The sequence below is a fragment of the Ambystoma mexicanum genome, chromosome 6q (genome assembly GCF_040938575.1).
Source record: "Ambystoma mexicanum isolate Mex_15411 chromosome 6q, UKY_AmexF1_1, whole genome shotgun sequence".
Classification (NCBI taxonomy): domain Eukaryota; kingdom Metazoa; phylum Chordata; class Amphibia; order Caudata; family Ambystomatidae; genus Ambystoma; species Ambystoma mexicanum.
In genome coordinates this window covers 872,018,608-872,032,341 of record NC_090937.1, presented here as the reverse complement: position 1 = coordinate 872,032,341, position 13,734 = coordinate 872,018,608, and the positions used below count along the sequence as shown (strand labels likewise).

The 13,734-nt window shown below is 44.6% G+C and overlaps 1 protein-coding gene across 3 annotated transcripts in view; it reads right to left on the bottom strand.

Annotated features, from left to right (window-relative positions):
* PALLD (palladin, cytoskeletal associated protein) overlaps window positions 1-13,734 on the bottom strand; it is a 1,335,292-nt gene that overhangs the window by 509,374 nt on the left and 812,184 nt on the right. For all 3 annotated transcript variants that reach the window (XM_069631388.1, XM_069631389.1, XM_069631390.1), the window contains one exon: window positions 8,403-8,736. In XM_069631388.1, the coding sequence (XP_069487489.1) occupies window positions 8,403-8,736 (334 nt within the window). The remainder of the gene's footprint in view (window positions 1-8,402; window positions 8,737-13,734) is intronic.

Below are 13,734 nucleotides of genomic sequence, written 5' to 3'. Positions count from 1 at the left end.
CTGTGCTTTTCACACTATGTAAAAGTGAAACTTGTGACAACTTGCCAGAGAGTTACCAGCGGCTATGCCCCTGGCAATTTCCCTTATCACCACAAGATTGGCCTCTACTGACCCTGGGATTCCGAGAGAATAAAGAAATGGAAAGAGAGACCAATCTGACAAAAGTCTACAGACACTGTGCTTTTCACACTATGGAAAAGTGAAACTCGTGACAACTTGCCAGAGAGTTACCAGCGGCTATGCCCCTGGCAATTTCCCTTATCACCACAAGATTGGCCTCTACTGACCCTGGGATTCCGAGAGAATAAAGAAATGGAAAGAGAGACCAATCTGGCAAAAGTCTACAGACACTGTGCTTTTCACACTATGGAAAAGTGAAACTCGTGACAACTTCCGAAAGAGTTACCAGGGGCTCTACTCCTGGCAATTTCCCTTATCACCACAAACTTGATCTCTACTGGCGCTGGGATACCCAGCGAATAAAGACATGGAAAGAGAGACATATCTGGCAACAGTCTACAGACACTGTGCTTTTCACATTATGGAAAAGTGAAACTCGTGACAACTTGCCAGAGAGTTCCCAGCGGCTCTACTCTTGGCAATTTCCCTTATCACCACAAACTTGGCCTCTACTGACCCTGGGATTCCGAGAGAATAAAGAAATGGAAAGGGCGACATATACAAGCTCCTCTTTGACCGTCTTGACAGCCTGGGTGTCATCACGCTCTCAGGGTGCTATGATGATGATTCTACACGGATCAACGAGATATACTTGGAAATCCAGGCGTGGATGGCAGACCACAATCTGTGCCTCAATGACGAGAAAACCGAGCTCTTGATCGTCGGCACCCAAACACGGCTTACCAAACTAGACACTCGCTATGCATCCATCAACATCGATGGAAACCCGATCAAAGTGGCCAAAGAAATCAAAACGTTGGGGGTATACTTAGACTCTACCCTCTCTCTCAAAAAGCAAGTGAAAGCCACTGCCTCATCCACAGCCTACACTAACGAGCTAATTAACGCCTGCAAGTCATACCTTTCGCCAAGTAGTTGTATTACCTTAGCCAGGGTACTAGCGTTATCAAAGATTGACTACTGTAACACTCTATACCTCGGCACCTCAGAAAGGAACCTCAACAAATTCCAGGTCCTTCAAAATAATGCCTTAAGATTGGCATTAAGCATACCGAGATCTACCCACATCAGTAGCTTTAGACAGGACGCCGACTGCCTCCCAGTTCGGGATAGAATTGCCCTCGGCACGCTCGTCATCACCCACAAGTGCCTCTCAAATTCCGCCCCCAAATACCAGGCAGACAAAGTCAACAAACGCCAAACAACTAGACCAACTAGAGCCGTGTACTCACATTACCTTGCCATTCCTAGATTCCTCCTAAAAAAAGCGGGGGGAAGTGAGCTTCCCTGTGTTAGCCGCCAAACAGTGGAATGCCCTACCCTTTAGCCGTCGAATGCAACTTGCAATTTGGACCTTTAGAGCCAAAGTAAAGGGCTGGCTCCTCGGTAAGAAACAGGAGTGACCAGCTTTCTCACCTTTGCATCCACCCTGCATCCACCTTGCCTGATTATTCTCTTTATGTCTTCTGTCACATTAGCAGCTTGGTATTGTAATTGACTTTCCCATGTCTCGACCCGCATGTAACCATGGTCGACCTGCACTTATTTCTGCCACTGTTATTATTCTTTTTGCTGTTGTCTAAACTGTCTGTAACTCTTGCATAAGCCTTGGGCACCCAGTTACCTGAGTGTTTGGTGTGCGGTACTAATAAAGAAACTAAACTAAACTAAACTGTGCTTTTCACACTATGGAAAAGTGAAACTCGTGTTAACTTGCCAGAGAGTTACCAGTGGCTCTACTCCTGGCAATTTCCCTTAAAATGTGGTCTCTACTTGCCCCGGGGCACCGAGAGAATAAAGACATGGAAACAGAGACATATCTGGCAACAGTCTACAGACATTGCGCTTTTCACACTATGGAAAAGTGAAACTTGTGACAGTTTGCCAGAGAGTTACCAGCGGCCCAGCTCTTGGTCTCTACTGGCCCTGTGGCACTGAGAGAATAAAGAGGTGGAAAGAGAGACATATGTGGCAACAGTCTACAGACACCATACTTTTAACACCAAGTGAAAGTGAATCACATGCCAAGTTGCCAGAGTTTTTACAGCAGCCCAGCTCCTGGCAATTACCCTTTTCACCACATACTTTGCCATTACTGGCCATGGGGCCCGGAGAGAATAAGGAAGTGGAAGGAGAGACATCCGTGACAACAGTCTACAAGACTATACTTTACACACCATAGAAAAGTGAAACACAAGCCAACTTGCCAGAGTTCTCCCAGTTACCCAGATCCTGGAGATCTCCCTTTTCACTACTAACATGGCCTCTACTGGCCCTGGATTCTCAAGAATAAAGAAGTGGAAGGGGAGACATCTCTGGCAACAGTCTACGAACACTATGATTTTCACACCATGGGAAAGTGAAACACATGCTAACTTGCCCGAGAGTTCCCAGCACCCTAGCTCCTGGCAAACCACCCTTATGCTGAAAAACGTGGCCTCGAGTGTTCAAGGGGTCCAGAGAGGATAAGGAAGTGGAAAGAGAGACATCAGTGGAATCAGTCTACAAACACTATGCTTTTCACACTATGGAAAATTGAAACACATGCCAAGTTGCCAGAGAGTTACCAGCTGCCCAGATCCTTGCAGTCTCCCTTTTCACCACAAACTTTGCCGTTACTGGCCATGGGGCCTTGAGAGAATAAAGAAGTGGAAGGAGAGACATCCGTGACAACAGTCTACAAGACTATGCTGTCCACACCATAGAAAAGTGAAACACAAGCCAACTTGCCAGACTGTTCCCAGTTACCCAGGTCCTGGTGATCTCTCTTATCACTACAATCATGGGGGGTCATTACGACCCTAGCGTTAAGGGTTTAACGGCGCCGTAAAAGGTGTCTGCGCCGTTAAACCCTTAACACCTGATTACGAGGTCCCTTTACGGCTCCCGACCTTAACGGCTGGTCTGGACCAACCGTTAAAGTAGGGACCCGCAAAGGGACTTCCGAGGTAATTACGGTACTGCTATTTGCGGTACCGTAATTAATGCCTTCCCCAGTCCTATTGAGCCCTATGGGGCAAAAATGGGAATGGGGAAGGGCCAATGGTAAATGGGGAATTACCGACCCGCCAACCTTGGAATGGGGCGGTATTTCCCCATTAACCATTGGCGGACTCGTTACAATACCGGCAGCAACCATGGTGCTAATAGTGCCATTGGTTACCGCCGGTGTTGTAATGAGGGCCATGGCCTCTAATGGCCCTGGGTTCCCGAGAATAAAGAAGTGGAAAGAGAGACATCTCTGGCAACAGTCTACAGACACTATGATTTTCACACCATGGTAAAGTGAAACGCATACAAAGTTGCCAGAGTGTTCCTAGCAGTCCAGCTCCTGGCAATCGCCCTTATACTAAAAAAGTAGCTTGTAGTGGTCCAGGCGTGCAGAGAGAATAAGGAAAGGGTAAGAGAGACATCCGTGGAAACATTCTACAGACTCTATGCTTTTCACACTATGGAAAATTGAAATACATGCCAAGATGCCAGAGAGTTACCAGCTGCCCAGATCCTTGCAGTCTCCCTTTTTGCCACAAGTGTTTCCGTTACTGGCCATGGGGCCCGGAGAGAATACAGAAGTGGAAGGAGAGACATGTGTGGCAACAGTCTACAAGACTATGCTTTCCACACTATAGAAAAGTGAAACATATGCTAACTTACCAGCTGCCCAGCTCCTTGCAGTCTCCCTTATTACTAAAACCTGGCCTCTAGTGGCCCAGGGGTCCCGAGAGAATAAAGAAGTAGAAAGAGAGACATCTGTGGTAACAGTCTACAAACACTATACTTTTCACACCATGGAGAAGTGAAATACACGCCAAGTTGCCAGAGTGTTCTCAGGGGCCCAGCTCCTGGTGAGCTCCCTTATCGACACAAACTTTGAATTTACTGGCCCTGAGAGAAAAAAAAGTGGAAAGAGAGAAATCTGTGGCAACAGTCCAGAGACACTATCCTTTTCACACCAGGAAAACAAGTGAAACAGGTGCCAACATGCCAGAGTGTTCCTAGCTTAACATAATTACAACATTGTGCTGTAGGATATTACCAGTTGTACAAAGATCTGCAGGGCCAATGTGGAGAATAACGATGTTTTAAACATTTCTAAGCATCTTCTTTTTGTAGCACCATGAAGTCTCCCTAGGAAACTACGTGTGCTCTTTAAAGCAATACAAAGCTAAGAAATCAAATCAAATTAGTTTAAGTCTTGTGAGCTGCAAAGCCTGGCAAAGCTGCAAAGACGCCAACCGTGGACCCAAACAACCGACCAACTACATTCAGAAACCATTGTAGACAATCGATGACATATCACCTACAAACTAAGAGCGAGCCATAACAGGACAACACTAACAACCAAATACACACCTAAACCATGACGTAAGACCAAAGACGATCATCAACAACACCCTGACAATCAGTCCCAAACCCAGCAACCCACCGCCAATATAGAGAGCGGAAATGTAGGGGCTGGCCAAACCATAGCACCAACACCATAAGGGAAGACTAGATATAGCCGACCTCCAACCAAGATCCAGATTGCACAACCAGGAACACTGCGATGCACCATGACATCTAAACCTAACGGATAGATGACCAAGAATCGTAACCAGCTATTAAGAATACCCACATAGATATATAAGAGTACACCACTTAAATGAAACAAGATCGGCAACAACCAAGGCATACAACCTACTAACCCAACCTCAAACCTCTGCTTACTTACCTTACCCTGAAAACCACACTACCATCTCTCGCCCAGCAAACCGCACAGACTTCACCACACCACAACAACAAATAACACATAAACTGCATCAACAGCACACGAGGTCTCGCTCCGATCCAACACTTACACCAAAGCTCAGTGCACAGTGAAAACCAAACTGAAGCCGCCAAAAGCAGACCAGTCCTCTCACTCTCCTTCTCCCTCTTCACCTGACTAACCTGCCCCCCCCCACCCTCTTGTTACAGATCCGCCTGAGCGCCTGGAGACCAACTCCGTTGGTGACGGTGCGCTATATAAATACCTTTAACATTAACATTAACAAAGGCATTGAGAATGAGTTTGCTGGAGAACCGTGCAAGAGAACACATTTTGAAGTAGCCGATCAGAACTGCTACAGTCAGGGCAATTTCCCTGCGCATTTGAGAACACCAGCCTCCAGCGAATTAGACTTGGCGGCACTCAGGGACTATGGAAAGTGTGTGATATGTGACACTGTATCGATAGCACAGCAACGTCAGGCAGGTGTTCGGCATCAATACACTACCCCCAACTTCTTACATGGATCCACCGTGAGGGTTTTGTGCGCTTAATAAATGTAAAAATAAATAAATACATTTGCAGATAAAATATCAAAACACTTTTCAGATACATTTTTCACTATCAGACAAAAATTCATCACTGTGACGCCTACCTAGCAAAGAGCTTGAACCTAAACCAATTATTCCCTAATGCAACAGCTTCTGCCCGGTCCCAAAAGAACTCAGCAGCAAAGTCATGAAAAATGCAGATGTCCAAGACTCTAAGCACCCCATGCCCTTCCAAATATTGGAAGGTCTTCCCGCTGACACCATTCCTTGGCAAATTCTGCAATTTCTTCTTGAAATTGGTTATTTTACTGGCAAAAGTAAAAAAAGGCAGCTACCGCATCACTACTCCCGAAATGAAATCTAGATCCTTGAGACAAGGATAAGGATCGGCCTATTGCTAACCTCCTGTTAGAAGCCAAGATCTTAGACTGAGCGGTAACTCAACCATTTCAAGAGTTACTCAAAACTAACTCCATCCTCTGAGACAGCCAGTCCAGTTTCAAACCTTGTAAGTGCCGAGAAACTCCCCTCCAGGAAGCAAAGGAACATTTCTCAGCACCCAGGAGTCGAAAACTCAGCTTTCCCAGACCTCGCTAAAGATCTCAGCCATCCACAATATGGTGGAGCCTATTATGCTATAGTTTCCAGTCCTGCAGAATTATGGAGTGCCACAAAGATCTCCCAATTATCTTTATTTTTATAAATGTACCTCACACCACACTACTGGCCTCAATGGAATCTTCAGAAGGACGCCTCACTCATAAGATGACTCAATTTATGAGCTGATCGGGCTACTCAGGCGCACCCTCGCTAGCAGTCTCTTAAAGATCCAGGAGTGGGTGAACGCCGGTTATCTCTGCCTTAAAAGCTCTAGAATGCCAGCCACACCTGAGGTCCCAGGCACGCCCCATATCACTCTGCTGTAACAAGGGCCCCTTACTCTAGGAAGCATGAACGGAAAATGGCTTTGCCTCACCTCCCACCAGTGACATTTTTTTTATTTCATTAGATTCATTTTTTGATATCTACATTTCCGGTTCAACATGTTGGCTTAGAATTAATCTTCGTTGTAAAGTTTTAATTTATATAACATTGGTTCCAACAGGGACCGCCCAACTGTTAAATAAGCATACTAAAATGATCAGAATATCTTTAAACATATTCAAAAATCGCTTTAGAGAATTAATTTACAAAAAGATTGTCATCAGTTTCAAATTATTCAAACAGTATCCTGTTAATGCTGAGGTTCAAACCAGGGTCAACAGGATTTAGGTGAAAGTCTTGCACAGTTCCTAAAAATGCTACTGTGGGTGACTGAATTATATTTTTAAAGCATTTTTAGATGATACGTTGGTGTGTGGACAGGATTTAAGGTTGTGCTTCATTCAATAGCAGTGCAGTTTTCAATATTTCTAAGAACATAACACTTCCAATTTCAAAACAAACCCATTTTCTTTATGAAACCAGATATTTTGGTAATTGGATAAACTTTCAAAAATGTAACAAATGTTTATGTGAACTTCACTTCTGGGATTCAAACAGTGTTGTTCAGGAGTTTCTATGGAACAGGCTGGGGTTGGATCTGGAATGAGGGTTGGAAAAATATGGCACAAAAAAGGGGTCCATGGAGCAGAGACATTTCAATAATTTGAATTATATTTAGAAAACAGGGAGTTGTTTTCGGGGTGTGAGTAGGAAATTGGTGTGTTAAAGGGGTAGGTGAAGAATTGAACCTTTAAAATTTGATTCAGCTCTCATTTAGGTTGTTGTGGAAGTACGGAAAGTGATGTTAAAGAGTACACCAACATTAGTGATAACAGACAATAATAAGCCACAGATATTCTTAATCATAATAGCCTAGCAAACCAAAAATGAGTACTACAGAAGTTCCATCTCGTTCAGATTGGAATTGCCATTGTATTTCGGTGCTGGACTGCCCCTGGGCGGGACAAAGACTGATATGCAAATGGATATTTCCCATCTGTGAAAGGCACAGTGAGTAAAAGCAGTGGCTGCGAACTCTCAAGTGGTTAATAACCACCGAACAGGTTATCATGTCTGTTCTTGCGAGAGAGGGGCGCCCGCTACCTTTGTAAAACTACAGAAGTTCATTCACTGAAGGGTAGACCTCCGAAATTTAGACTACAGCCATGAATACAAGGAACCCTGCCACTACCTATGCCTCCTTTTGACAGCTGTCACAACTCTTTCTTAAGCACAGACACTAGGTTAAGAGTTCACTGTAGAAGCAGACAATGAAATGTTCTCCCCTCGTCTGCAAGATCAGGTGCGTGAAATGGTCACCCCCCACCCCCCACATGTCTTACGCTAATATTCTGACAGCTGATCTGCAAAGGCTCTCTCAGAAGGCTAGAGTTAGGAGCCACATGCACCCCCGCCCCACGCATTTGCAACAAACCCTCATTTGCTATCTTCAGAAAGCTCGTCAAATCCTGGCTGTTTGAGAAATATAACTAACCTTCGTGCCGTCCACCACGCATGAACCCCGACTATAACCAAGTTAGCCGTGTTCGCATCTATTTCACCATCTTTGATGCACTTTACCCTATTTCAGGCTGTTCTCCCCACCCCCTGGGTGTGTACAAACGCTGTGATACCTAAGGGTTTGAGCGTTATATAAATGCAATAAACAAATAAATAAATAAATACATTAAAAGAAATAATTAAAAACAAACTATTCCGATAATGCACAAAGGCTTCTATAATCCACCCTGCAGCCATTTCACACACTACTATTAGATGCAGCTGTAGGCACCCTTCTCATGACAGACACAGGTTAGATACATGTCAATACTGAATGCATTCCCTAGGGGCTGGGTATACTGTGCCCGCTCTCGCCATTTTTCCCATATGCATCAGGAATCGGAGGGCATATCGCCAACATCTAGACCTTAAACAGAGCATATGTGTCCGGGACGTCCAGAGAACATGGAGGTACTTACAGTTTGGGTTTGGCAGGGAGTGGTGGTGGCTCCTTAGTGGGGGACAGCAGGGCAGTTGGCGATGAGCCAGACGTTTCGCTGTCAGCTTTGCCGTTGCTCACTCCGTTGAGTCCATTGCTGGCGTGTAGTCCATTGGTCTTGTGCTCTGGAGGGTTGAGCTGTAGGCTAAGGGATGGCAGGCTGGACCGGATGTCGGCGTCGTACAGCTGAAGACCGCCACCTAGGTTCTTTGGTGGAAGTTCAAGGACGGTTCTTTCAAAAACAGGACATGGCGACACAGAATCGCGGTCGCTTTCTCCTGCCGTTATGTCCTCCGTAAAGTTTTCGTTATTAGCTGGTGAAAAGGAGAGAGAATACATATATAGATATCAGGAAACAACTGTCAAGCAGCAGCGGGTTACAGCAGCTTTTAATTAAGGCTTATAGCTCTTGTGTAAAGGCCCGGATAACGACCGAGTGATTCAAGGGCATTCACGCAGTCTCGGGGACAGCAGGAGTTGCTGAAGGCCGTGCGCAAGTACTACAAAGCCGTTACTACACCCGGGTCATGCTGCTTCTTAGAGCAGCGGCCTTGAATTGCTAATGGCGAATAAATTCATGGAACGTTTAGCGTGATGCAAAGTGACTTTGCGCTGACAAAAAACGTGTGGAACCGGACCTAATTCACAGAGCGGTGCAAAGTGTATTTTTGCAGAGCAAAGTCACTTTTCCCTGCAAAAGTACTCTTTGCACAACGCTAAATGGGCCTAATTCACAAAAAAGCACTACGTTTGCGCTACTTAGTGCTTTTTTGTGGTTTAGGCCCATTCAGCGTGGTGCAAAGAGTAATTTTGCCGGCAAAGACCGCTCTCTGAATTAGGCTCGGTTCAACGTGGTGTTTGGTAGTGCAAAGTCACTTTGCACCGCGCTAAATGTTCCCTGAATTCAGAGGTCAAAGTGGGAGGGAACTAAAGGGTATGATGTTCCCTTACGTCTCGGGGAAATCGCCCATAGTGCCCTTACTTTATGTTGACCTGCAGTACCGCTCCAGGAAGGTAGGAAAGGCGACTTATAAAAAAATAAAATAATACTGTTCCCCTGCTGGGGATTTGAACCTATGTATCTCACAAGCGCTTGCTAAGATTTGTTTATTTAAATGGCTGCTTAGGAATGAAGCCTATTCCCAGGCAGTCACACAGCAATTTGTGGATTGCTGTTGGCACAAGGTGCGTGTTTAGGTGTTTGCAGGTAATGTGAGGGGAGGGCGTATCAGTGGCTATTGTCATGTACATGCCCCTTAAGAGGTGTGAAAGGTGGGCGAAGGGAAGGGGAGGCTACATATAGCTGCATGCTGAGGGGGCAATGAGACACTGCTGGTGGGCATTTAAATGTATATGTTTCCACTGCATGTTCTTTAGTCTTGTGAGAAGTTGTGTACATTACAGCTTTTTGGGGTGGAGGGAAGGACTGGAAGGACCCAGGTAGGTGGTCTGAATGGAGGGCAGCGGGGGATGGGAATGACTGGGGGATTGAATGCAGCAGGGAAAAGGGGCGGGATATAAAAGGGGGCGGGGCAGAGGAACATCGGTCCACTACTTTTCTTTGTACACTTTGACCACTGCCTGAATTAGGCCCATGGAGTACTGAACCATCAAGTCTGGGAGCCAGCGATGCAAGTTAGATGGGGTGGGAATTGCAGGACAATGAAAATGGGCAGCATCCAGTGAAGACCTGAGTGGATGGGAGGGATTCTAGCACCGTGTTGGGCTGCAGGGAGCAGAGGAGCAGGAATATGGCAGCCAGGGCCGCTACACACAGATTGTAACGTGTCCGAAAGAAGGGCTGAATCAGGAAATATAGCCCTGTGTTTAGCCAATCAAAGACTCAAAGACTGCCACATGAACCCCTGCCCCCCCAGCCCCCCCGTGGTACTAATAAATACTAACGTTCAGAATTCAGAAGTAATTAAAGCAGCTAATGTGCCGTACATTGGAAAGGATGTCTCAGATCAAAGATTGGCATCACTAAAATAGCACAGCATATTGTTTTTAACCATTTTTAAAAACCTTTTTATACTAGTTTCATTAGAGCTTTTAGAGTTTGTCTTTGATTGTGTGTTACTTATTTAGCAGGTTTGGAAAGCGCAATTATTTATGTTTTTCTATTGCATAGTCCGATTCTCCGCTATGGTTGCTTGGGCTCTTTGACTGTGCATAGAAACACAGAAATATTTTTCCCTGGAATGCATTAATATAGTTAAATATTTTATAAGCCATGAACCGAGGAATTGGGGACATTCTTCAATTTATCGAAATAGGCTTTATTTGGGATCAAGCTCGATTGTAATGTCTCCACTCTTGCAGTGATTGGCAGGTCATCTGTGGGAAATACCTCCATCTCCAAGCTGGAAGTATTCCCTCCAGGAAAATGGCGGAATTACTGGTGGCAGAATTACCACCAATCCTAACTCCTTAAATCCACAATGGATCCCATGGGAGTCCTAATGGGGAATAACTTAAACAATATGCCAGATTGGCAGCCAAAGTGTCCAACACTGAAGATAGTCTGTCTAGGTGCAAAGTCTTGAAATGGTTAAGCTGGACAGAGTGGCAGAACGACATGTATAAGCTCTCTTGTCCTTGTATATCTCGTTCTCTCTCTCCTTACTCACATACTCAACAATTTCGTTTGTTTTGGGAAATGCCAATGTATTTATCCTCAACCCTGTACTGTTCAGTGCTCCGTCTGCCTTTGGGCTAAGGTTCACATTTACAAAAGGAAAAAGTACAAACATAAAAATAAGTATGATAATAAAAGCCGTGTTCTCTTTTGTCGCTATTTGAAAAGGCTTGCCAAGCGCTCCTCTAAAGAGGAACTCCTGCTTTGTCAATTTCAACGACGACGAAGAGGGCCAATGTTGCAGAATGGCAGCTGGCGGCGGCAGCGGTTCCTGGCCCACTATGAATGTAAGTTATCTCTTTGCCCCGGGACATCGGAAAATTGTAAAAAGAACTTGCGGAGGAGGATGTCCGTAAAAAGGGTTTCTTTGTGGGAGTTATTTGAGCAAATAATAACGACTTGCAGTTATTCCAGCATTGTCACCATGCTTCAACCTTGCTTCATTGGCGTTACGTGAATTTGGAAGGCCCAAACATGTCCAGAAAGAACCCCATTGAGCTCGGAGCAGGGTTAGGGTTTTCCTGAAAACAGACATTTAGGTGATGACAGAAAATAATTTTCCTGCGGAACTGGAGGTGATTTTCAGCTTGCCGAAAGAAGGGTTAAGGAGTTACTGAGTTATCCCAAGAAGTAAACGAGCAAGAGGCAACAGGCATTCGTATCCTGTTTTAACAGCCCATGCCTGGAACTCACTACCTTCTGAGCTCTGTTTGGAAAAACATCTGGTGGCTAAAAACAGTTCTTCCACCGAGGAACGCCTTTCTTGCTAGATTCGTTGTTCAGTTACACTAAACTGGTTAACAACCCCAATTACTCCTTGGTCTTTTTGAAGGCTTTGACTAAAATTAGAATATACCATTTATTTTTTCTTACAACTCTTGTTTTGATTTTCAATTCTGGAAATGTACGGACTGTGCAGCAATGTTACATAATCTTAATTCTTATAATTTAAATAAAGTGTTCTTTTAAATGCGTTTTCCATTTACACATTGTGATTCCAGGACCTATTATCAACTCCTTTAACAAACATTTTGTTGCAGCGCATACTGATGTCTGTCATTTTCAGCAGTGCATGCTGGGGATGCAAGCCATGGCTTAATTGCCAGGGGTATGAGGATCGACCATGACCCCGGCTCCATCAAACCACCCCCGTTGTCCATTGCAGTTAGCCTGTTCTTTAATAAATTATTTATTTATTTATAACACGCCGGAACCCGCAGGCATCAGGGTGCACACAAACACAATGAAGAATGTGACACAGGACAACAATAAAGCCTTCAAAAAGACCAAGGAGTAATTGGGGTTGTTAACCAGTTTAGTGTAACTGAATAACAAATCTAGCAAGAAAGGCGTTCCTCGGTGGAAGAGAGTCTGAAGTCGATTACTCAAGAAGAACTGTTTTTTAGCCACCAGATGCTTTTCCAAACAGAGCTCAGAAGGTAATGAGTTCCAGGCATGGGCTGTTAAAACAGGATACGAATGCCTGTTGCCTCTTGCTCGTTTACTTCTTGGGATAACTTAGTACCCACAGTTACTTGTACAAAGAGATCTTGAAGGGTCATACAATTTCACACATTTTTTAAGGTACATAGATGCGTCACCATCGCTACATTTGTGCACCACGGAGAGGGCCTTAAAACATACTCTCGCCTTTACAGCCAACCAGTGGAGATTCTTCCTGGCATCAGAGGCGTGGTTCTTCCTTGAAATATCACAGGCTATACGAAAAGCTTCATTCTGAAGGACTTGGAGCTTGGTTATATAGTTCTTATTGGCTCCAATCAGAAGCACGTTACAATAGTCCAAACAAGGCATGATAAGAGCTCTGACCAGGGTCTCAAGTTTTTGTTGATGATAGAAAAGTTTTGGTATGCCGCAGAACCCTAAAATGGCGTTTAGATTTACGCACAATTTCATCCACATTCGCATCAGCTCCAACTTAAGCTTCCAGGTGGACTCCTAGAGTCTTCACTTTACAATGTGTATGCAGTTCGCTACAATTACCATACTCACATATTCTGGAGCGAGTTTAGCTCTAACCTGCGGAGAGACAAAAATCATCAACTCTAAATTTTTACTGTTTAAGCACATCCAATGTTTAGACATCCACTCTTTTACTAGCCCGTAAGTATGCTCCAACCTAACAGAGTCTTTACTGTGATCTCCACTCAACTCCATCAGGAGTTCGGTTTCATCGGCGTAACTTGTAAAGTTCATTCCCATAATAGTCAGCTGATCAGAAAGGGGCTTGATGTATAGGTTGAATAGTGTAGGAGATAGCCGAGCTCCTTGAGGAACACCACAGTATATTAATTCTGTTCCTGAGCTAGCTTCACCCCAACACACTTTGGACAGCCTGTTACTCAAGAAGGAGCAGATCCAGTAAGAGGTGTTTACTGATCAATTCCCAATAGTGGATATTGTTTTCAGATGTCTTTTGTGGTCAAGCAAATTGAAAGCAGCCGACAAATCCAATAAGATCAATAGCCCTGAACCGCTTCTCTCTAGGATGTCCAGCATTTTGGTCTGGAGATCTAGAAGGGCACTTCCAGTCCTGTGATAGCTCCTGAACCCTGATTGGTTCGTGTGGAAGATACCTGAATGTTCAAAATCTTTTTGTGGTTGTGATGTAGCTATCTTATCCACAATCTTCAATAGAAAATGGGTATTAGTG